Source organism: Artibeus jamaicensis, unplaced genomic scaffold (genome assembly GCF_021234435.1).
Source record: "Artibeus jamaicensis isolate MK-2021 breed Jamaican fruit bat unplaced genomic scaffold, CSHL_Jam_final contig_391, whole genome shotgun sequence".
Taxonomy (NCBI): Eukaryota; Metazoa; Chordata; class Mammalia; order Chiroptera; family Phyllostomidae; genus Artibeus; species Artibeus jamaicensis.
Window position 1 is genome coordinate 1,509,041 of NW_026521814.1, and position 26,147 is coordinate 1,535,187.

Below are 26,147 nucleotides of genomic sequence, written 5' to 3' on the forward strand. Positions count from 1 at the left end.
AACTTCAGAATCTTTAATATTCAAAGAATAATATGCAGTGGCACTTCTAAAAATTGCTGAGTTTTGAGTCACCCAGAAGAAATACAGACTACACATTTGGTCACTTTAAGAGTCATTCAAGCACCCTGGCTGGTGTGGCTCATTGGATTGAGCACCAGTCTGTGGACTAAAAGGTCAAGGGTTCAACTCCCAGCTAGGGCACATGCCTGGGTTGAGGGCAGGGCCCCTGGTTGGGGGTGTGCAAGAGGCAACCAATCAGTGTATCTCTCGCACCCTGATGTTTCTCTCTCTCTCTAAAAGTACATAAAGAAAATCTTTTTTAAAAACGAGGCATTTAAGCAAGAATATTGGTCCTGGAAGGACACATGGGAAACTCAAAACACTGGCTGTATGCAATGGGGGGGGTTGAAGGGTGGAGGACAGTGGTGAGCCCTGTGCCTGGCTGATTTTGAAAAGGGGGGTAAATATATTACCTGTTCAACGGGGCAACACAGATAAAAATGAACAAATAGGTTATGAAAAACATAATTAAAACTATTATATTTAAATGAATAAAATATAAATTCTGAAAGTTAATATAAGTAAAGAAATTAAAAATGCACTCTGACCCTTGCCTCGGAGGAATGGGTAAGCATGAACCCAGCCCTATGAGAAGGAGACCGTACTTTGAGCTTCATAATTGCTCTCATCAAAGCTGTCGGTCCAGTTGGCCTCTGGTGCACATTCACACTCGCTTCTGCCCCCATACTTTAAACAAAAGTGAACGTGTCTGATGGAAGGTGTGCTCTCCCTGCCCTTGCTTTCTTCTCAGAGGCAGCACTTGCCTTTATCTGACTGCTAACTGCGGCAGAAAACTCCCTCTCCAGTCTCCTCTGATAGTTTCTCCCTCTTGCACTTAAGTCTGCTGGTAAAATTTACATGTCCTTGGATTTTAGCAGAAGCTGTCTGTGGCTTAATTCAAAGGAGTAACTTTAATAGTAAGAGCTTGTAACACATCAAGAGTTAGGCAACTCCTCTCCCAGTAAGTCCAATTGAGTTTACAAGGTGAGGATGTGGGCAGTAAGGAAGGGGTGCGTCCTGCATTGGCATGCAGCCCCCAAGTCTGTGGGCGATGAATGACTAGCCAAAGTAGCTTGAGAACATACTCTCCGTCTGCATCTCACCTTTTTTCAAAGAGGAACTGAGGTCAGACACCATGGAAGTCATAACACTAAAACTAATATAATAGAAACTTAAACGCAGGACCAAAAGTGAAAGAATACAGATGTATTAGTTGTAAGAATTAACAGAGAGGCTGTGAGGCTACAGTTTTTCCTATGAGGTTCCTAGAATGTGGGGCCAAAAAAAAAAAAAAAGAAACATGAAGTAATTAAACTAGCTTTCACCTCAAAGGAGGAGGCAAACTCCTTACCCATGAAAAACAGTGCTTTCCTGGGCGCATGTGTGAGAAGCACCTTTAACATGGGTACATGCAGAGAGTGCATGGAGCATTTGGTACAATTTCAAGAGCTATTTCTTTTCGGCAAACACTAAAGTTTAATTTGCCCCATTGGACTGAATGGTGGTGACTCTGTCGGAATTGAAGTATCCTATTGTCTAGCAAGACTAAGGATCGATGTAACTTCAGAAGAACATTTTACTCTAACAAGCCACATGCTTGTGATGTCTACAGGTGCCTTTTTTCTCTCTCAGGTATTTTTTACTGTGCACAGGATATGTGGTATAATGAAATGGAAATAAAACAAAGCAAAAACCTTAAAGAGGAAAAGAAAATCTCTCAATATCCCAAATTTCAAACACATCAAGTCCTAATATTTCTAAGTCTCGTCCAATGCAAACCTGTTTTACACAGTTCTAATTATAACGCACATATTGTTGCAGAGATGGAATTTTCCACGTGATAATTATATTGTAACCATTTTTGTATTTTGTTATAAGTTTACATGTCAATGATTTTTGCAAAGGAAACTCACTTTAGAAAGTTTCTTCAAATATGTAAAAAAAATTACACCTGGGCCAATACTTAACCTTTCAAATACCACAGACTAGGCTGCCATTAAACTCACATTTTACCTCAAGAACAAGTGCTTCATTCCTGACAGTTACTTTGTGGTGTGATGAGAGAATTGATGAAAAATGGAGGACACCTAGCTTGTGAAGAGTAGTAACAGCATAAGAACAGTAATCTCAAAAGATGTTCACACCTGCGTCATGGGCTTGAACTCACTGCCGTGCCCAGCTCCAATCAGATGGTGGGCTATGACTCCCACTTCCGCAAATTTTTCATTTTCATTAATCCACTGGGAAAGGGCATATGCACTCTGCCGTGTTTTTGTGAAAATTATGCCTCTTGCTTCCACAGTCCTTGTATATTGCTCCATTATGGTATTTCTTAATTTGGTCAGCTTTTCATTTTCATATTTTGGGTTTTCGGCCAGTTTTTTCAACATATGCTTGTTATCTTTAAAAAATAATTAGTTTAAATTAGTAAAATAAAGGAATAATTACAGTGGAAGATTTTATGTAATGATGCACTATAATTAATCTTTTATCTATATCTAATAATAGAGCTGTTTTAATGCATTTCAATCATCTTGACTAAAACTCGGATGACCAAATGATTGACTGTACAATCCATGGCTACTGTGACCATATCAGTTAGATACTAGCGGGATTTCTTCTTTCAAAACAAAATGTTATTTTAAGAGGGCCTTTTGGAGGCCCTTATAAAGCAGCAGTTCGCACCAAAGAGGTAAATGCATGAGGCCACGCAATCAATGTCACAGTGATTCTTACCCATAAATAAATTCATGAGAAATTCATCCGTCCCATTCAGTTTCGACGGGTTCTTTTCATCATTCTCATCTTCATCACCGTCGTCACCACTCTTATCACTATCATCTAGGACAGCAAACTTCTTTTCTTTTTCTTCATTATAGAAAGTTTCGAGGTGATTATATGCATCAATCATTCGGATTGTGTCATTGATTTGCAGGGCTTCGTTGTACTTCCTCAAATGTTCTGCACAAAGGCGGTCTTTGCGATTTCCTTCTTTTGCAGCTGTGAAAGAATATATTATGTAGTGTGAATGGACGATCGAAACACACACCCTTAATACTTGACTGGGGACAAGAATATGTTTGTAATACTGACTCTAGAATGCATTCCATTTTGTTTCTGAAATGAGTAAGCAAGACTGCAAACGTGCCATGAGCTCTAAAAGGGTGCAAATGCTCTAACTCCTAGACTTGCTGCTTGAGTTCTGCAGCAGAACACACCTCACCCTCCATGCTGAGTCAGCAGAATGGCATGACAAGCATATTACTTGAATTTGCAATTGGAGGAAGGGCGGTTAATATTTATCTTAATACTTTAAATGTACAACAAGTGAAGACTCTGGAGATAATGAGAAAATGAATGAATTGGTGCCTCTTTCCTTAAAGAAAGAATTAGAACATGTTTATCCTAGCCCTACTTAGAACAAAGAAATTCCATTTGCATTTGCTTTAATTTTCCTTGGGAACATATGAGATAGTCTTGGCACAATACGGGCATAAACATGGGATAAACTAAGTGTTGGTAAAAACCCCAATTACCTTTTTTATCCATTTTAATGGTCCATTGTTCATAGGGTTGAGTTCCAAAATCTGCCATTGGACTCATTTGGCAAAAAGTTTGAATCTTTGTCATTATTTCCAGAAGTTTGTCTTTAAATGGATCCTAAAAATAAGTTACACACTTATTCTTATGTGTTTACACTGTTAAAGGAATAACATTATCTTTGTGAAAAGAATTTCTATGTAATAATAAATTTGATTAATAATCTTTGTCTAAGCAAAGTAACAAGTTAATCTCTGATCACCTGTTTGTACATTTATTTTTTATCATTTTTTTCTTTTAAAAGTCTCTACCCTCAAGATACATCCACACCAACACTGCATACCCCTTCTGAAATTTTCAATTTAAAAATTTTATAAAAGAAAAATTAATGAATGATAACTGTAGATGCTAATACTAATTTTAAAAAACATTTTAAAGTAATGCCCAGTTATTTAGAAAGCCTGCAATCTAATTTGAGAACTAGTCTCCTTAGAAGAACTGGTTTCAGCATTATACCAAAATTCAAAGTTAAGAGAGTTTCAAAAAAAGCTAGATGCAAAAAAGTACATACTGTAAGATGTCATTCATAGAAAGTTCAAGATCAGCGAACACCCATCTTTGGTGTTGGAAGCCAGGACAGCCCTGTCCCTGGGTGTGGCAATGGAAGGGGAGGGGAGAGTTTCCGGGTGCCACAGTGCTGTGCATCTGCGCCTGGATTTTGGTTACACGTGTGTGTTTTGTTTATGAAAATGCAGTAATCTATCACTTCAAATGAGTACTTTTCTGAGTGTTATACTTCAATAAAATAGTATCCTAAAAGTTAATAAAGAGTAAGAGATGGTCTCCAAGATGGACACATAGGTGGGAACACTTTGTGTCCTCGCACAACCAAATCTAAAAATAACAAAGTTTTAACAATAATAAACGCAACCAAACCACATAGAAAATCGAATATGGAATCTGAAAACAACAAACTGCTCAGCTAAACCGGTGAGAGGGGCAAAGCCAGCAGTGGAGCGGGTCAGGCAAAAAAGATCCCCCAACATGGGCAGTGTGCAGATTCCAGGTGCGGACTAGCTATGGGCGGAACCCAGGGAAGAGGCGCAGCTGGCTGTCTGCAGTCGGTCATGCATTTACATGCAGATAAACCAGTGAAGAAGCGAGCCTTGAGACAGATTGCTCAGGCCCTGGCGACCAGCGCAGGGTGGCAGGCTCACACATTTGCGCTGGGATAAGCAGGCCGGGGCGAGCAGTGAGGTGGACTGGGCGAGCAGAGAGGACCGCCATTGCTCCCTCTCTGACTCCGCCCCCACATACAGCGTCACAAACCAGCGACCTGGGTAGCCCCGCCCTGGTGAAAAACATCGAAGGTGCCTCTTCTCCTATGTAACAGGCACAGACAGATAAAAACATGGCTCAAGAACAACTCAGAGCCCCAGAGCCGATAAATCTAAGCGATGAAGAAATAGCCAAACTTTCAGATGCACAGTTCAAAACACTGGTGATCATGATGCTCACAGAACTGGTTGATTTTAGTCACAAATTAGAGGAACATATGAAGGCTAAACTAATTGAAATGAATGGTAATGTACAGGAAACCAATAGTAATGGAAAGGAAACTGGGACTCAAATGAAGGGAGTGGACCAGAAGGAAGGAAAAAATGACCAAACAGAAAAATATGGAGAAACAAGAATTCAAAAAAATGAGGAGAGGCTTAGGAACCTCCAGGACATCTTTAAATGCTCCAACATCTGAATTATAGGGGTACCAGAAGGGGAAGAGGAACAGTTACCAGTGGAAACCTTATTTGAACAAATAATAAAAGAGAACTTCCCCATTCTGGCAAAGGAAATAAACTTCCAGGAAATCCAGGAAGCTCAGAGAGTCCCAAAGAAGTTGGACCCAAGAAGGAACACACCAAGGCACATCATAATTATATTAGCCAAGATTAAAATGAAGGAGACAATCCTAGACGCAGCAAGAGATAAGGGACAGTCACCTACGAAGGAGTTCCCATCAGATTGTCAGCAGATTTCTCAAAGAGACCTTATAGGCAAGAAGGGGCTGGAAAGAGGTATTCCAAGTCATGAAATCCAAAGACCTACATCCTAGATTGCTCTATCCAGCAAAGCTTTCATTTAGAATGTAAAGGCAGCTAAAGTGCTTCTCAGATAAGATCAAATTCAAGGAGTTCATCATCACCAAGCCCTTATTATATAAAATGTTAAAGGGACTTAACTAAGAAAAAGAAGATAAAAAAGATGAACAGTGAAAGGACAGCAAACTCACAGTTATCAACAACTACACCTAAAACAAAAGCAAACTAAAGGGGACAGCTAGATCAGGAGCAGAACCATAGAAATGAAGATCACATGGAGGGTTAGCAACAGGGGAGTGGGAGAAGGAGAAGGGGGGGGAGAAGGTACAGAAAATAAGTAGCGTAGACGGTAGATAGAAAATAGATAGGAGGAGGGTAAGAATAGTATGGGAAATATAGAATCTAAAGAACTTGAGACACATGGTCATGAACTAAAGGGGGGAGAATGGTGGGGGAGGGGTGTGCAGGGTGGAGGGGAATGAAGGGGGGAAATAGAACAACTGTAATGGCATAATCAATAAAATAAAAAATATGAAACAGTAAAAAAAAGAGTAAGATGGCAGATTTTTAAAAATATATACCCTAAGTCACATCCAGCAATTTCATCCCAGCCTACATCCTTGCAAAAAATAAAATAAAATAAAATACCCTAGGAATGTTGTGTTTTATTAATGATTATAAGTGAAAACACACATTTAACCTTATCAAGTAACAAAAAGTGAAGGAAAATAAAGTACACCAAATTGGCCAGTACAACTGCGGGAGATAAGTAACAGAATTTAAAGTAAAACTCAGTGAGAACTGACGGTCACTCACATTAGTTTAGTGCCCACTACATTTTAAACACAAGATTATTCATTATGTGTATTTCATACCATTGAATCCTAACATCATTATAAGGTAGATTTTCAATGATTACACTCACTATCAAGCACATAGAGCTAAAACTTATCCTGCTTTGTAAATTTCACAAAAGAAAGTGTTGACATATGTATTGTCATGAGTTCCAAACTGTCAGTCACTGTTTATTATTGGTGAAAACAGTCATGCAGAAAATACCATTAAAATAGGTATTTCACTTCTTTACCATGCCAATGTTTTCCTAAGAAACATGCAAATTAGGGAGGATTCGCATTATCTTTGCCAACTGTAATCTGGTAGCAACGAAATTGGTACTTGCGTATGCCAGAAGTCCAACCCTGGAATTCACCAACAAAGTAAAAATAATAATAATAATAATAATAATAATAATAATAATAAGGATAAAGCAAAATACAGTATAATCCCTGTAGTTTAGCTTTGTAACCTGTAACCTTCCATACTTTTAGCCCCTCATGGCTCATCTGTAGCCAATTACTGAGCTACTCTTCGTATAAACTGGAAAACTAAAAAAGAGTGGAAAAGAGAATTCACAGCAGTGTTTCATGGCCTAACATCAGTAAAAGAGGACAAAATTGTAACTTTTTGCTAAAAATTTAAAATAATATTATTCAGATGGTGCATATAAAATAATCTTTGTATCTTTCAATTGAGTGGTACTAGCAATCAAATAAATACAACACTTTAAGCACATACTTCTCTGGTGTCATCTGCAATTACGAACTTTTTGTATGGCTCCTTTATTTGGTCTTTAAGTTGACAGGTGTTTTCTTTCACAGTTTGAATAGTAAAAGCATCAAGATTAGCACATATCTGGAAAAGAGACATTTTTCAATATTTACATTTTTCCCTTTCATTGATTTAATGTAGTTTTTTATAGAAGAAATAAGTAGCATTACTTGCTAAACATAGCATTATTGTATTGCTTTATGGTGGATCTGATTAACCAGTAACCAAAAAGCAACCTGTCCTGATAGAGTAAAAAGGAGCTTCTAAATCAAGCTGGTGAATAATTCCAGAAAAGTGTATTTATATTCCTTACTTATACTTGATTTTCTAGCTGGAAAAATTGATATGGGAAGGGTGTAGCCACTTGCAGAGATGAGCAGAGAATGCTTATGAAAAAACCATATCACACGAGGCATTTCAAAGGTCATTTTAACATCTACAGGTCATATTACCACTCTCCTTTACACATAAAGAAGATGGTGTGAGGCTGGGAGCAGCTGAAGCCTGTGTGCCTGGGTCTACATTAGAATTTGTCTTCAATCCCAGTACTAAATTGTATCTAGAGCCAATAATGATACCTCTGTCTACCTTAAATTATTTTTACTGAACTAAATTTAAAATCAAGGACTTAAAATACAAATGCAATTGCTTTGATGCCAGCACACTTCTTGGCTTACTCTGAATTCATTTAACACTTGAGTCAACAATAGTACTTTTGTGTTGTTATCATTTAGAGGCAGCTGATGGGTAATATATTTTTAATTACAGATTCACATATCTCATTTTCCCACTTAATTTGAATTACCCAGAATCTGAGAATCATACAGAACAAAAAGACAGTAGAAAATATGTAATTTTGAAATTCACTTAGTATGAAAATTGGAAATGTTCATAGTTTTGTGCATATTTCAATATCAAATAGATCATTTTATAATAGGTGTAGATATTTAGAAGAAGGTATTTAATTTGCCCCCACATCATTGATTACATCAGCTTCCTATGATTTTTGTGATGTGTTCTCTCATAGTTGTTATTAAGGCATATGAGTGTTTTGTAGAAAATTGACTATACTTACTTTAAAGTAAACGGCTTTCACTTAGCTGCTGACCCAGCCATACCTTCTTGCATGCATTCAATGGGACTTGCACCTAACCTTACTTAAAGAAACCCAAGAAGTACTGGCATTTCCTAAAGCTTTGGTTTCCTTTTTTACACATAAAGTTCATGACTTACTTTTAAGATGTGCTCTTCAGCTTTGGCCTGCTTGGTGGCCCCGCCAACACCTGGCGACGCTGTCAGTCCCAGTATCTGAGGCAGGGGCATTGCTGGTTTGTTTTCTTTCTCAAGTTTCTTGTTTTTCAACTTCTGTTTCAAATAGCGCCTCATGATGTTATTATAGACGACTTCTTTTTTGGTGTGATGGCACTCATCAATGATGAGGAGGGAAAAGTCTTAAAAGAAAATTCACATGGTTCATTTGTCCGTACCAGTAAGATACAGACAAATGTACGTAACCTTAAAAAAACATTTTTAAAAGGTACATTTAAAAAAAAAAGAACCTTTAAGCTAGTAAACTGAGCTGCCATAGGTATGTCTTTTCCTGGGCAGAATACTGGCGCTGACATTTTTCACTGTTTAAGACTATCCTAATCACCTGTGCATTCAAAACTTTATGTGTATTAATCACGAAACTCTCCCTGTTAGATACTATGCCTATTTCATTAGATGAGTTTTAGAAAGTTTATAGACCTAAAGAGTATTATGGGATGGAATTCAAACTATGGGATGGAATAATTTTAGATTATTATCTAAAATTCTCAGGATTACACTTTTTTTCTTAATATAATGTTTAATGTTAAGTGGGTGAATTTTACATTTATTATATCAAATAAAAACTGCACTATTTAAAGAGAAATTTTTTGGCATGCTTGTGCATTACATTGAATTATTATAATTATTTGTACTTATTTCCATTCCTCTCTCTTACCTTCTCTTCCAATTTCTTACAAAATAGAAAAGATTGTGTATTTGTTCTATGGAAAAGAAGGCAGACCTAATAGGATACATAGCATATAAAAGGAACTTGTCAGTACTGAGAATTAAGAAGTAAATGGAAAGTCCAGTGATTGTTTAATGTAATAATAATATCTGTATGCAGAACAGTGATCTAATTAAAAACTTTTTAAATTTTTTGTTTCCCCAAAGAAATAAAAGGGTTTTAATGAAGACTTAAACAATAAAAGATAATATAAACCTAAGTTAATTTTTTGATAAGCATGTTTAAAATTATTTAACTAATTTGGCTTCTATTAGTATTAATATTAATATGAATTCTTCTGTTGTCAAAAATATACACTTCCACCAACCTGACAACTGGACGCCATCATCTTCTCCTCCTTCTGAGTTTAAAAGGGAGTTTTCTAGGATTTGAGCTGTACTGATAATAACATCGTGGGTTTTGACAACTTCTGGAAATGATATTTTCAATTGGGTATCACCACTTAATCCTGTGACGGAATACCATTTCTTCAAAAATGGTTGAAACTCTCTGCAGAAGAGCTGCTCAACTAATGGTACCTTTAAAAATGCCAAAAGTAAAAAAAAAAAGAGAAAAGAGAGCATGTCAAAGCCAAAGGAGTATGGATCAAAGGCCTACTATGTGTCAAGCATTAATGAAGGTTTTACACCATCAGTTCAGTAGGCATCACAACCTGTTCACCATTCCATTCCTTCATCTGTCAGTGTGCATGTACTGAATGCCCACCAGGTGTGGACACTGTGTCTGGGACACAACATTGTTTAAGATGTGGCTGACAACTCTCTGGCCGAGCACATAGACCAACAAATTAATATAATACCATGTTATGATTCTCCCATGGAAATACATTCAAGTGACAGCAAAGAGGAAGAGGCAACTGACTACCCAAAAGAAGGCTTTAGAAGACATTTTAATCTTGCAAAACCATGGGTCAGTGAAGAAATACATTGAAATTAAAAAATAAATTTTGAATTGGTAGAAAAGGGCCAGGCTCAAAGGGCTGTGAGCACCAAGCAGAGTGTTTTAAACTTAGTGTAACAGTTCAGAGGCCCTTGTGAGTTCTGTTCCATTTAGGGCGGATTTATTACTGTTGTTTGTTTTGGGATCAGGCCAGAGGCAACAGGCCTGGAGGTTGGAGGGAGGGAGCAGACAGTGAGACAGCAAGGCACTGGCTGGGAGAGTGGATGCGAAGTGAGGAACGGACTGCTGGAATGGCTGTGGTGGCTGAAAAAAATGAAACAGATAAATCTAGCAAAAAAGAGGAAAAGCTTTCCTAGACAACTGGCATTGTCTAATGAGAGTGTATTGGCCCTGAGGCGACTTGACTCAATTTGTGATTTCCAGTATCTTCTCATTCACTAATAGGCCAAGATGTAAATCTTCTGAGGACTCTGTCCTGCAAAACTATGAATGTGGAGGTGAAACCCAGTGACCCATGGAAATTGGGAGGGCCAGGGCCAGGATAAAGAAGGCAATCCGGGGCCTGGCCAGCAGGGGTCATCTTTGCAAGCAAGCAGATAAAAGGCAGTCTCACTCTTTCAGGCTACAATCTTCAGAGTTAACCCCACACCTGGTCCTTTGTCTGAGAAGTGGCTGTATTTGTACGATAAAGTAAGCTAAAGAAAAGAAAATGTTACTAAGAAAATCATAAGAAAGAGAACTCATTTACTGTATTTATTGAAAAGAAAATCTGTGTATAAGTGGACCCAGGCATTTCAACCTCATGTTGTTCAAGGGTCAACTGTACTTTTTTAAAAATAAATTTTATTTATTTATCTTTAGAGGGGAAGGGAAGGAGAGAGGGAGAGAAATATCAATGTATGGTTGCCTCTTGTGCGTCCCCTGCTGGGAACTGGCCTGCAACCCAGGCATGTGCCCTGACTGGGAATTGAACTGCAATCCTTTGGTTGGCAGGCCCGCACTCAATCCACTGAGCTACACCAGCCAGGGCTCAACTGTACTTTTTTCATTCCACTTATACAAGGCAGAGGCGATAATGTAAGAAGGAACTATTCTGAGGAAGAGAATGGGAATTACAGTTAGCAGAAAGAGTATGTGAGCCAGAAGAAAGAAAGCTTTGAAAGCAGCCACTGCAGCTACTTGCTTATTGTGTGACCTTGGACAAGTTACTTACTCATCTCAATTTCCACATCAATAAAGTGAGATTAATGTTAACCTGTGGTGTGGTCATTGTGAAAAATTAAATAAAATGGAGGCTGCTTTATTGCTGGCACCCAGAAAGCTTCCCTGATATTTCACCCATCCTTTTATTTCAGCAGTGTGGTGGAGAGAGACCAGTTGACTTCAGAAAAAAAGGGTTCAAGCCCCAGTTCTGCTGATTATTGGCTGGATGATCCCTGACAGGTTAATTAAAGCCTCAGAGCTTCAGTGTTCTGATGGGTAAAAAGGGGATAATTATGGTTACTCCAAACAATGGCTATGTGGTTTTAAAAAGAAAATGTAAAGTATAATACAGTATTATTACATTACTAATACACATTTTTTAATTTGTTACACTATAGATTTCTTGGGGATAGGACGTGCATTTCATTTGTCTTTAAATACCCTAATGCCACGGAGTGGTTTAAGAATCTTTATACCATGAAGTGACATAGGGACCTGAGGTTTTGTCCATAAAGGGTGAGTCAAAGAAGCAGCATCTTCTCATCTCCAGAACAAAAAGAAGCTGGCACAGGAGGTAGCAGGTGTTGGAAATGCTGATATTCACACTGGGTGGCATTGACATCCTATTGAAGGACACACAGGAAGCCAGATGCAAGTCTGACATGGCTAATTGGGAGGTGCGCGGTCCTTTTGGAGCCTTTTCCTGAGATGTGACAGAGTGCCTGCCAAGACTAATCAAACCCAACTGCTACTCACTTCTGCTGAATCATATGGGGCTGCATCATAGCATCTGAAGGAACCTGGGATTTATCTCTCATGATGTTGAAGCCCTAGATAGGAAATAGAAAGTCTGGAAACACAGGTGGTGTTTTCATCTCTCCCTGCATTTGAAGGCAATAACTTTGGAAAGTAAGGAGATGGGAGATGAAAGTAAATGGTATTAGGGGACAGGATGTTTCCTTTCCAGATCAAGGGTTATAATCATGTGTTCTTGGGTCAAACACAGAATGCAGGTTAGATTATTTACTGGGCCAGAGATTTCTGCCTCAATCAAAAATAATTAAAGCTAAAATGACTTTTAAATTCAAAGAAATGGGATAATAAAGTAAAAATCTATGACATAAATGGAAGAACCCATGGAGGAATTTCTATTAATTCTTAGAGAAAAATAGTAAGGAAGCAGATCAATCATTAAATTCATATCCTTAAATATCTACACAACAATGCAATTGATATGAATAATTAATGAGGATAATTTAACATGTAAACGTGGCTGCAAATTTGAATTCATAAGAATCACCTAGACCCATTGGGGCGGGAGATTTCCCACAAGAACCTAGCCCTGAGAGAACAAGGCATTATAACAAAAACGAAGGTGTATTAGATGAATACAAAACACACAAGACCTGAAATCACCAACCTACATAATGATGTGAAGAAATCAACTTAAGTACTTATATTTAGGCTCAAAAATTAACTGCACAAACAGAACTTAAGAGGTCTAGTTTAACAGGTTTTTCAAATGAACTTAGGCTTTTTAGGTTACAGCAAGCAGCAGATGAGTTTGTGGGTGACAAGGCAAACCCAGCCATGGACCAAGTGTCGCATCTAATCTCTCCTTGACTCTGCACTGTCGGACTCTATCTATAGTATTTTGTTCAACACTGGACTCTGTGTTTTAAGAGGGTCTGAGATAAATGTCTGGAAAAGTATGAGCATTCAGGATGATGGACAGTCTGGAAACCATATGATATGAAGAACAGTGAAAGGAACTGGGGGACTATGTATCCCAGGAACGAAAAAGAAAAATAACTTAGATGTTGCATAATGCTTGCCGCCTTCTCTATGTGGAGTGCTATAATGAGACAAGAGATTTACAACTTGACTTACTCTTTATCATCACAGGGAAAAGAGCTCTAACCAATGAGAGTGGCTTCCAGAGAAACAGATTTTGATGAATACATGTAAAGTTTTCTAGCAGTGTCAGCCATTCAAAGAATAGATTGAGCTGTCTTGTTAGAAGGGAGACATCCTCGATATGAGAAGTTACTCAGCAGACGTGAGAGAACCACTTGGCAGTGGACAAGAGCTGGATCTTGAAGGTGTCCTTCAACTCTAATAGTCTATGACACTGTCATCTTATAAAGGAAGTGAAGGAAGCAGATGAATCAAAAATAACCCCTACGTTTTGAGGCTCCAAACTTTGGAGGAAGTGGTATGACAGAGAGGCAGATAAGCAGAAAAGCTGTTGGAGAGTGCAGATGAGACTTCTGTGAAGTGAACGGCTGGAGTTCAAATGGTATTCAGCACATCAGTTTAAGTGGCTTTGAATCCAGTTAACTTTTGTTTTGTTTTCTGGACCTGACACTTATTACCCTGCTCACTGGTTAAAGAGTACAGAACTTCATTTCATTAGTTAGGAAGATGAAGAGGAGGAGTGAAAGAAAGAAATAATATTCACTGAGTTATTCCTAGGCCATAGCTAGATTACCTCATTTAAACTTCTGAACAACTGTACATGGTGGTATTATTTTATTCCTTTTACAAATGAGAAAACTAAAGTGAGAAAAGTTAGTAATTTGTCCAGTGTCAAACACCTAAATTTATTGTAGGCCAAAAGATATCCTTAATAAAAAGAATATATGAAAAGCTACATGAACATTTTAATGTATCACCATTACCACAAAAGAAATAAAGCCGTTCTAATAATGTGCATACAAGTCTAAAGGAGAGGTCTTTAGGCTTAGCACATATACATATATACATAATGCATTTGTAATTACATGATGGAAATCATTCAGATCATGAATTCTGAATATGTTTCTTTAGTCCTGAAAAACAGGTTGTGCCCTGGCTGGGTGGCTCCATTGGTTGAAGTATCATCCCATAACCAAAAAGTTGCAGGTTCGCTCCCCAGTCAGGGCACATACTGGGCTGCTGGGTTGAACCCTGGTTGGGGCACGTGGAAGAGGCGACTGACTGATGTTTCCCTCTTACATCGATGTTTCTCTCTCTCCCTCTCCCTTTCTCTCTCTTTAAAAAACCAATGAAGTTGCCCTCAGATGAGGATTAAAAGAAAAGCAGGTTGCAAGGAAGAACTTTTATCATAATAGAAATATAAAAGATACAGGAAAGATGCATAGTATATTCCTACATTTTCTATAAAGGAATAACTGAGAATCTAGTTACCATAAGTAATGGGGAAAAAAGACTTTCTGCTCATGGAAAAGTATACTCCATTTTACTCCCTAAAATGTTAAAGATTAATATATTCAAAGTTTATAAATGTATAAATCAATAGACTCTCACTTACCTGAATAAAGCTCAAATAACTAGACTTTGTTTAAAATGAAGGAGATTTATACCTGTTTTGGAAGATGGCGTTCAAATGCCCCAAGATACGAGTTATGAAAGAACACCTCAGTTGCATTTAATGATATGCATATCTTATATATACAAAGTCTTTGAAAACTATGTATTTAATCCAATATAAATCAGCCAAATATTAATTTAATTTTCTCTTTCTCTTAAAATAAATTATATACATTCTGGATAAAGAGTACTTGTCACCCTTGACTAAGAGCCAATGGTTAAAGAGACTCTAGAAGACAATATTTGATCCTAGACTCTAGTGATATTTTGAGGTCATTTATGTTCACATGCAATGAGAACTTAAATTAGTACCAGTCAACCTGAAAGAATATGTGGGTAAATATACTCTTTATAAATAAGATACAGTTATTTGATTTAATTTGGTTTTATAAAAAATCCATTTTTAAGGCTAATAACTAAGATATTACATATAGCTTAAAAAGCATATATTTAAGATGAAATAAATTCCTTTGATATGTTTCATAATTAAACCTGTGTGATCTATTGTTACAAATGTCACTATGGAAATGCTTCAAAATAATAAAATGAAAATAGACAACTACGCGCTGTTTGATGAATACCTTATTGACAAGGACTATAACTTTTCCTGGTTTGGATGCTTTTCTCTTCTTGTCCAAGTGATCCTTGGCAATGTAAACGGCCACTCGGGTTTTCCCACTCCCTGTAGGGAGGCATATTATGATGTTCTTTCCCTCCAAGGCTGGTTGGGCAACTTCCATTTGGTAAGGCCTAAGATGCAGTTCTGGCTCAGGGGATGCTCTCGCTGCCTTGTCCTCTTCATCTGCAGGAAGATAAAAGGAAGAAAAATAAGGGGAAAAATAAATAAGGGAATGAGCAATAAAATGACCAAGGCTAAGAAACCCTTATCTGGAACATAGGTCTCTGTGTTTAAAGTGCTTTTCACGTATGTTCCAAACCAATTCATTTCCTATTTTCGGCACCAAATGGGTGTGTGCCCACTTTGTATTTGCAGGATAAAACCCAGGAACTCCGTCATGGAAGAAGCCTGGAGGGTGCACACCATGTGGGAGTCTTTTCACAGAATGGGTGAAGCCAAGGGGAAAGTGCAGAAAGGTACAAGATTGGCAGTTGTAGTTCTTAATGCATCGGACTTTCCATTTCTTTGTTGGACCATTCCCATGTGTTTCTCTCAGCCCTTTCACCCACCAATCAAGAGGAACTGGGTAAGCAGGAACCCTCGGTCCTCCTTGTTCTGGATTCCCCCCTGCTTTTTATTGTAAAAAAGATTTTATAGCTGATACTACTCTCCTTCTTCGGAAACACTTTGTCTAACAACAAAACACCAAAAACCTGTACACTGATCCATCCATCCATTTATCTATGTATCTATCATCTCAAATATCTAAAAATGGTAACAACAACAACAACAAAAGCCCTGGCTGGCGTAGCTCAGTGGATTGAGCACAGGCTGTGAACCAAAGTGTGGCTGGTTTGATTCCCAGTCAGGGCACATGCCTGGGTTGCAGGCCAAGTCCCCACTTGGGGGCACATGAGAGGCAACCACACATTGATGTTTCTCTCCTTCCCTTCCTCTCTCTCTAAATATAAATAAAAAATAAAATCTTTTAAAAAATTTAAATGGTAGAAAAAAAAACACATTTTTGCCTGGCTGGTGTAGCTCAGTGAATACAGTGTGGGCTGTGAACCAAAGGGTCGCCAGTTTGATTCCCAGTCACGGCCCATGCCTGGGTTGTGGGCCAGGTCCCCATGAGAGGCAACCACACATTGATCTTCCTCTCCCTCTCTTTGAAAAAAAAAGAAAAACAAACCATTCTTGGCATTTGAACCAACCAGATTTAACAGAAGCAATATTTATAGACAAAGGGAAAAAATCTTCCCATACCAGCCTTTAATTTGTAGGTTTTCATAAACTAAAAAAGAAAAAATGTTCATTTAAACTGAATTGTGACTAATTTTGCCATTTAGTTTTAAATTGTGATCTGTATCACATCCTTATACGTATGTCTGCACACATTCACATTTTCCTGAAACTCAAAGCGCAATTAAAAATATTTCCGACTACATAGATTTCTAAATTTAATGTACCAATAAAGTGAGTACTAACATACATTAATTTTATAAACATTTGGATAAAGTCATTATTGTACATCTTGGTTTGAATATCTTTCATTTAGAAGTGACCATATTTATCTATATTAGCCAGGGGAAAAAGATATAAAAATGTATAACTTATCATGTGGAATGCAGTAAAATAAATATTATATCAGTTTAAAAGCCTAACTTATGCTTTATGTAGTCATAGGAAAAAATGAAATGACAGCACTTATCAGTATTTCATTACACATGAAATAAGTGTCCTTTCCCTTATCAAAGACTGCAATAAAACTAAGCTAACATAATCCCATTAACTTCAAAAAAGTTGCTGATGGTGCCATTTCAGCAAATGGATGATTGCATTTAACTGCGTTTTAACTGGTGATAGTACCACCTGAACAGGTAGGAAAATTCACACCAAATACTACTTAGGAAGAGCCATCTAGTGACCTGGCAGGAAATGTGCTTTCTCTGTGGATGAATAAACATAGAGGCAATACAATTAAGTTACCACTGGATCAGCTGCTGATTCATTTAATATGATTTTCAGTAAAAACTCATTCAAAATCACCAACATTTAAAAATGTACATTTACAAGTTTTTTCCATGCTTATTTTTAGTCCACATCAATTAAAGCAATTCATCTTCTATTCTATTTATGGAAGTTTCTAATTTATTTAAGAATATCATTACTTCTCTTAAGTGGCTGTTATATATGATCAAAATCTTAGTATCCCATCTATATTATGAGTATTACATGACTTTTCTAAAAATGCCACAATATTTATAAAGGAAGATGTATTTTAAATTGTGTTTAACAACAACCAGAAATTTACTTTGATAAATTACTCTGTTATAGAGCAAGTCTGTTAAAAGATATTAGCAAATTCTCTTTATTTAATTTAACTCTAGGTACATTTTTGCATAGATTTACAAAAATAGTAATAAAATTCTGCTTTCCTCACAATAGATGCATGTACTTTACAAAACCCATCTTTTTCCCCTTTTGTTTTCATGTTTTTGAGAGAAACTTAGATCAACTTCAAAGTGTCTTTCCCAAGAATCTAAAACTAAGTCAAATGAGTAGAACATCAATATGTTCTAATAAACTACTTCACACGCATAATGTACTAATAAACTAAAGAAGACTTAGACTGTTGTAAGAGCTACCGTGTACAAATTTAGGTCTGGAATCAAAGTCACTACATCTCACTGCCACTGAAGTAGTCACGTACTACCAATTCACTCTGCAGTAACCATTCACTGGGTGCCTATTACATCCACGTGTCCTCAGTAACACAGTCCTTCTCCTCAGGGACTTCAGAGTCCAGGGCACTGCACTACTGCACTAAAAACATCTGGCCATTAGAGCGACAGTTCAATAATCTTCCACATTTTTGAGTCAAATCTAAGAAACTCGATGGGTGTCCCCAAGTTTAAGAGAGAAGCACAGAGTGAATTTGGAAAAAACTAGAGTTGGATTTATTGTGAGAATAGCATCCAAAGAAAAAGAGCTGGGTGAGTGTTAAATATTCAGCCTGATTCTTGCCTTATCACATCCTCTGACATAGGACTGGAAGAATTTATCCCCATAAGCAATGAAAAGAGAATTTTCTCTTTTCTGTCACCAGAAGGAGAGAACTGGACTGGTGTCAATGAGCCAGCAGCCAATTTCCTTTATAAAAAAATGTTTGGGTTGTGTTTGTTTGTTTGTTTCTTTTTGGCTCTCTTCGCAAAGCAAAATCAATTAAATGCAATAATGAAAATGGCGTTTTAAATATGTGTGGGTTTTGAATAACTTTGTGCCCTTCCTCTATAACAAATATTGATGAAAGACCTTAAAATTATACTATGCCATATAAACGGTCAGAAAAATGAAATCAAATAGGGCTTAAATAATAACATTCTATTGGAACTACACCATGTGGCAAATTTCATTCTCACATTGATTTTGACAGCTGAGTTATTCTTGGAGAGAAAAGGTCTGTCACCGCATGTGTTTGAAATTGAAAAAGTACTCTTTTACCTATAGTATGTAACCACAAAAAATGCATCATTCCAGCTGGACAAGTTTTAATGGCTATTACCTAGAAATAGTAAGGAAACACTTTCTACAAACCAGGCCAATTTGTATTCCAAAAATTATGCTACTTTGTGTTAAGCAGTATATCTCTCTGAAAAGGAGAAACAGAAAAACAAAAGTGCCTTCCATGGTATAATTAGAATATTTAAACTTTAAAAGCATCATTAATTATCTTGTACCATGGCCTAACACTTCACAGAGGATCATAATGTTCTGGTGCTGGTCACATCCATGATGCTGATGGCCTACTATGTAACCCCTGAAGGCAGACAAAGGACGTCACCCTCGGAGGTTAAAATGTGATCTCAAATACTGTAATGCTTTTCAGTGATTCAATATGTGTTTACCAATTAGTGATTCATCTAAACCTTTAAAAAATGACTTCTGTTTTATCCCATGTCACGTACCTAGTGGAAAGGAATTCCATAGTATTATAATTTCAGAATTCTACTACCCACTATGCAAAGCAATTCTTTTTCCTGAGCACTGACCCATCTAAAACATCAATGCATAGCCTGTGAAAATGTGTTTGTCTTCACATGTATTTGCCTTTGAAAATGTATTTGCTTTTTAAAAGTAGGTTGCATTTAGATTTATCACGTCTTTCATGCCACATTGAGGACTGAAAATTAGTAAACAGTTACATTTGCCAGCATCTCAAACCAGATAAAACACCCTGCACAGAGAGGACAGCCATTGAATATCTATAGAATAAATGCATACTGTTGAAAAGCCCTTACATGGACAAACAAAAATTAGGATGAAGTCCAGAAGCTTAAAACTACCCATAAAATGTTGCATATTAGCGAGAGTATATTTGAATTCAACAATCAATAGCATTTAATTAAACACATAATTAAACTAAACAACTGTATAACAAGCATAGAAAAAATAAATATAATCCATAGAAATAGGCACATGGCAAGAACTTAACAAACACTGACTAAATTGAACAGAAAAAATGAATGAACCACTCCTAGTTAAAGTTAATGTTATGGCTGACATTTGGTGAATTGGGTTTCCTCAAACCAACTTGTTACAAGGGATTCAGGAACATTATTGAGAGAAAGGACATTTAAACAAAAGAGATGATACACCCCTATTTGAAAGCTTTTAGGGCAGGTAAACATCCTTATGTAAATTATTTTGACCCTTAAAGCCTATTGCAAATCTAAATTTCTTTCATTCTCTGAGAAAGCAGGATAATCTGCAGTACACAATATTTTCTAAGGGTTTACTACAACTCAATTCCAAAACAAAGACTAAAGTAATTTGTTTCTTAATTTGCCAGTTTCCTATGGCTTCTTAACGGCCCACATTATAAAGCACTTTTTTTGTTTGCAAATTATTAATTTTAATTATGATATATTTCAGATGTAGACAAATACAGAAAGTGTGTAACAGACATCCAAGAACTAACTCATCTGCCATTCTTAAAAGATGGTAACATTTTAGCTCAGTGATAATAATGGAAACGCGCAAAGAACAAAAAGAAGCTCTTTGAAACGGATCAGACGGACAAAAGTTGGGAAATCTGATAACAGGAAGTGCTGCTCAAGTGTGCTGGAGCACACTCACATTTATTCCTGCTGGGCTGTGTACCTAACGTGGAGAGCAGTTTGGAAAACACCTGCTGAAGTTCTCATCCCGTGACAAAAATACGTTTGTAAACTCTATTCCTATGCAAAAGAAATCGGAACTCTAAGTGTACATGTAATTTTCAGTTCTTCATTTAAAGAGGGACTCAAATTTTTTTTTATTTAAAACGTACTTTAATAGAAAAATTAGGGTTTGGAAAAAGTGTACCAAATTACACACAGAATTTAAAACAGTCAAATGAAATGAAACAGATTCCACAAATAAAGTAGATAACATGGTTCTATAGAAGGTGGCATATGCCAGACCAAAAAGATCTGCACTGGATCAAAATTAGAGAGCTTGATTCTAAGACTTCTGTAAGTTGTACTTTTAAAGGAAGTGCATGGCAAAGTTCCAAAACTGTTTCAACTGTAGGAAAGAATTGCTTTAATTGCATAAATACATTTGGGAGGGTAGGAACAGCCCCCATGCTTTCCACTGCATGGCGTCTCATTTCACACTTTTTAAGGTTTACACAACAGTGAGGCAATACCTGAATCACTTCCCATGGTGCCTGAATCACTGCCCATGTTGCTGTTATGTCCAAGACTTTCATCTAAGCAGTTGACACTTCCTTCTGCCAAACTTGTGTCTGATTCTGCAAAGGAAAACATTTTAAAATATTTTAAAAATATTTCCGAGGATAAACATATTTTAACTGCACACCTCTACAGCACACAGTACGTACAGTTCGATACAAGTTGGGAAGGCACACCCACATAATTATGAATAAAAGGTAAGAGTTTCTGGCAAGCTACATTTACAAATTTCACATTGAATGAGAAGTTGCCAGGTAGCAAGTCAAATACACAACCCTACTCACAGTACCATACATCCAATACGAGAGCTCATGCAAATTTGTAAGGACTTACGACTTTTGTCATCCCCCCTTCACGTAAATTTTGTCCTGAAAAAGATCTAGGCTTGACAATGCCACTTAAAAATATATTATAAAGAAACTACTGAGTTATTTTCACATAAAATGGTAGTTAATGAATAAAGTAAAACAATAATAAAATACATTGATTCACTGGTTAGTTATTAAAATAGGAGTTCAGTAACAAAAAGAACTTTAAAATATTAAAAATTTGCTCAAGAAGAATATCATTAAGATCTGGCACTGCAACTGTGCTGGAGCTTATGTGAGGTTGTAAATACATTTTTTTTCTCTACTATAATGAAACTAAGCTTCTACCAAATGGTTACAGTTAATGTGAGTAGCAAGGACACGCCCTTCCCTTGTCCATCCCAATTTTTTGTTTTTAGTACTATATCAATTCCTTTTGAAAATCTTTCCCTCGAGGGAAGACGACTCTCCTCACAGTTTATTTCCAAGGATTTTTGCAATCCGGTCCTCAAGGATCAGAACTATTGCCAAACTGGTAACAGTAATGGGAAGATGGCTACAAATGCTGCCTTTGGAATAGGGAGAATCTGTGAAAACTGCAGTTGTTCTGTCTAACTTCCTCTCATTTAAAATGAGGCCGGTACAAGCTACCTACTGATATCGGGTAACTGTTGAATAACATTAGGTAACATCATCTCTTAGCACTTTGGCTTAATTACTGGTGGTTGGAAAATGAAATAAAATCCAAGTATTTGGTGCATTTCCAAAGTAAGAGTTTATTTTATAATATTCTTCTTACCATTAATAACATTTTATAATACTTCTACTTGTTAGATGACTATTACTTCATGCTTAAGCCAGACACACTAAATAAATTACATTAAAGGAGACTTTAGCCCTTGAAAACTAGTCTGGGTGTCACACATTTAGGCTGGAAATAGAAATGGGTGAAAAACAGGCACATAGTATGTTATCAATAAAACTCCTCGGGAAAGAGTTAACATAAAACTACAGGTCTCTTCTCTTTGTTTAGCCAGTTACACTTCAAAGTCAGGTGTATTGAGGTATAATTTACACATCATAAATGACTCTTCCCAGGTGTGTAGTTTGATGAGTTTGATAAACGTATACAGTTTGATTTTTCCTTCACTGTAAAGTCCCCTCACCTGGCTTCATACTCAGTTGCCTCCTACTGCCCACTGGCAGTCACAGACTTGGTTTGTCCCTATCCTTCCGTCTCTTCCAGAACGTCAGATAAATAGATTTACGCAACATATAGCCTTTATGTTTGGTTTCTTTAACTAAGCAGAGGCAGTTTGAGATGCATCCACATCCCTGTGCGTGTCAGTAATTTGTCCCTTTTTACCGCCGACTAGTATTCCACTGACCACCTGTGACATCTTGTGACCTCTCCCGGAAAACCTGGATAAGCCTATTTAGCTTAGAAAATATGGAAATTGAAGCCAAGGCCAATTAAAATGTGAGACATCATTCTGGATAGGTAAAAGCAAGCTAATAAGAAATTTGTAGAAAAATTCTCAATAGAAAGACATACTGTTTAAATACATTAGCACAACATAAATATACTAATGTGAAAATACTGTGCTTATCAGTTGTCGTAGATTAGCTCTAAAACTCGGATTTGAGGAGTCCCTCATGATCACACGGGAAAACCTGTACATCTCACTGAGAGAGTTTAAATATGGCATTTTGCAATTCCCAGAGGTATGCCTTGTTAGAGCTCCGAGGAGAGTGTGGGATAGAACTGTCAAGTAGAAGAGTGTTTTGGGCAGATGTACTGATGAAAAGAGAATATGACTTGTAAGAAAAAGCAAGGTGAAAAATGAAATGGGGAAAATGTCAGTGTAAGGATAATTCTCGATCTTAGAAGTAGAGACCCAGATTTTTGAGGCAAAAAATTAAATTTTGACATGGTTTTCATTTGTTGTATTGAATGTGGTACTGATATGTGAAGACAATACCACAAATAAAGAAAAATACTAATATTAGCTAAAATAAAATGCTGTGTCTTTAACTTCCCAACTAAGTGTAATCCAAATGGAAATTATATTTGATTTCCACTGCATTTTGTAATCACTAGCAGTTAAACCATCATCTTAAATCTGCTCCCTGTAAGCGTAAAGTCAAGATTCTCTCCAAGCTTTGTTCTAACAGACATACGATTTGGAGAACCTATTTAATGCAATGTACACAAATCATTAGCGACTATTAATGAAACCTGCTGCCAAAAATAGGATATTATTAATTAAGTTCATTATTTGGGTTATTTTCATCTAAAAAATAAACCTGCAATGTGTCACAGAGCACTGTGCTCTCGCCGACATAATGTAAATTACATTTTAAACCCTCAGCATCCTGGGTGGTAGATACCCATCATCGCCTCTGCTTTATGGGTGAGAAACCACAGGTCAGAGAGGTGAAACCGTTTATCCAGATCACACAGCCGGAGCAGGGCAGAGCTGGAAGTCCCCGGTTTCTGAGTCTCTGTCCAGTTCCAGAACCTCTCGCCCTGCACTGTGCCTGGCTGGTGGTCTGTGCACGGCTCTGTGAACCAGCAAACAAGCCTGTATGCACACTTCTGAGAAAAATAAAGGTTTTTAAAAGTATCTAGATATTTTCATTGTAATGTCAGATTTTCTATCAATTTAAAACAGCTTGTCTTTTTTTAATTTCATGCCTAGTTTTTACTCTGAAATGTAAAGCTCTTTTGAATTAAAGTACAGTTGACATCCAACATTATATTAGTTGCAGGTGTAGAACACAGTGAGATTTCACATCTCTATGCCTTACAAAGTCATCACCACACACGGCTTGTCTTTGCAAGAAAGAAAGTTAGATGGATTGTTTTTTGTTGTTAATATTTCTGATCTCATCCATAGACTTTAGTCAACTTTAATTTAACCATCCCACTTAATGTTATGAAACATTTTTCCTGCACACAAATAAAAGAATATTTCTATCCTGTTGACAAAAATTAATTGCAATAATTCCTGCTAGAGATCATTATGAAAGTGAATATATTTGTCATTTTAAGGATATATAAATTTCCAGTTTCTCAACATGGACATAGTTTTGTTTCCTGGACAGCAATTTCTTATGCATTTGATATATCTTTTATTTCACAGAAATGTAAGTACTATAGATAATAATTTTAATAACAAAAGAAAATGTATTATAAGGCATTTCCCATAACATTGAGAATGTCTTTCCCAGAGCTTTTCTTCCTGCATCCATTTTCAAAAATCATGTTATACACACACACCCCCACCCACAAAAACCCAGACTGAGAAAGTGTTTATGTGATGCCCAAATTAAACCAACCTATTGAGCTTATGAGCCAAAAACCACTGCAACTGACTGTATAGAAATATCTTCCTTCACTCTATACTTTTTACAGTAGGTCAATCTGAAGTTACGTCCGAATGACAAAAGTCGTGTGTATATGATTTAAAAAGAGACGAGATAAAATAGCGTCCACGGGAGACTGGGCGTCACCCTGAAGGCAACATGTGCTGTGGAGTCAGCCCGACCCGTCTCCAAATCCATGCTCACAAGTGATGTAATTTTTTTTGAAAAAATCTTTAATATACACAGTATTTCTACTTTCTCGTTTGTTGTGAGAATGATTCTGTTAGATCAAGGAAATGAATCATGAAGAGAAACAAATCTTGACTTCTCAAGAAGTTGCAGCTTAAAGAGGCTTTGAATATTGGCATTTTATTACATAATACTTTTAGCTAACTTTTATATAGGTGTTATTTCCTCTATGGAAAATATCAAAGCTAGTTATGAAACAGATCAGAAAACGCTGGTTATTTCTGTTAAAGAAAATAAGTTATTCATATCAAACTCTATTGAAATGAAGAAAACTGATGCTCGTGTAGTTAAGAGAGAGGATTTTCTCTAATAATTTTGTAAACAACACACAAAAAAGAACAGCTTTGCTTACAACGATAGAACCAGTCCATACGCCGTGGGCGGTGGAGGGGGAGTCTCATTTTGCTACTACAACTTGAATATTTTAAGACAAATATTAACTGGAACCTGAGAAATTTCATCTTTAACATCCTCTGGACCTTAAATACTTTAAAATATTTTAAAACTATTTGGGAACTAAAAATATTGAAGTTTTTAAAAATTCAAACGAAAACCTCTTGGTTGAAGGCCATTTTAGATCTATTTCAATGTAAAGTCTGCCCTCTGCTGGAAAATGCTATTATAACAATTGGTCGATAAATTACATTGCCTTTTCTCAACTTAAAGCCTAAGCTTCATTCCTTAAGATACAAATTAGTTCTGACTTCTATTCCTGCCAGGTCAGGTCCCTCCTCTTTTCAGCCTTGATGTATTTCCTCGCTCAGAGAACATTCCTCCTTTCTCACCTCTGGTCTCAGGCTGTGGAGCAGTCCGTTTGCTGGAACGTGGTTTTACCCCAAGGCAGGAAGCCACGCAAGGGGCCCTGTGCCTACCAAGAAAGAAGGGCGCTGAGAGGTCCCGTCCTCCCAAGAGGCCATGCTGATGGGGTCTGTAAATACTCTAATTCCACGTGCCACAGTAACTTTATATTTACTGCAGTAGTTCTGACCTCACGCACTTTAGCGTCATCTCTTCAGCCATCCC

The 26,147-nt window shown here is 36.9% G+C and overlaps 1 protein-coding gene across 2 annotated transcripts in view; it reads right to left on the minus strand.

Annotated features, from left to right (window-relative positions):
- IFIH1 (interferon induced with helicase C domain 1) overlaps window positions 1–26,147 on the minus strand; it is a 51,129-nt gene that overhangs the window by 7,038 nt on the left and 17,944 nt on the right. For both annotated transcript variants that reach the window (XM_053665164.1, XM_037140404.2), the window contains 8 exons: window positions 21,153–21,257; window positions 15,423–15,643; window positions 9,674–9,884; window positions 8,541–8,758; window positions 7,275–7,391; window positions 3,597–3,720; window positions 2,797–3,060; window positions 2,205–2,461 (listed from right to left, as the gene is read on the minus strand). In XM_053665164.1, coding sequence (XP_053521139.1) covers window positions 2,205–2,461; window positions 2,797–3,060; window positions 3,597–3,720; window positions 7,275–7,391; window positions 8,541–8,758; window positions 9,674–9,884; window positions 15,423–15,643; window positions 21,153–21,257 — 1,517 coding nt within the window. The remainder of the gene's footprint in view (window positions 1–2,204; window positions 2,462–2,796; window positions 3,061–3,596; window positions 3,721–7,274; window positions 7,392–8,540; window positions 8,759–9,673; window positions 9,885–15,422; window positions 15,644–21,152; window positions 21,258–26,147) is intronic.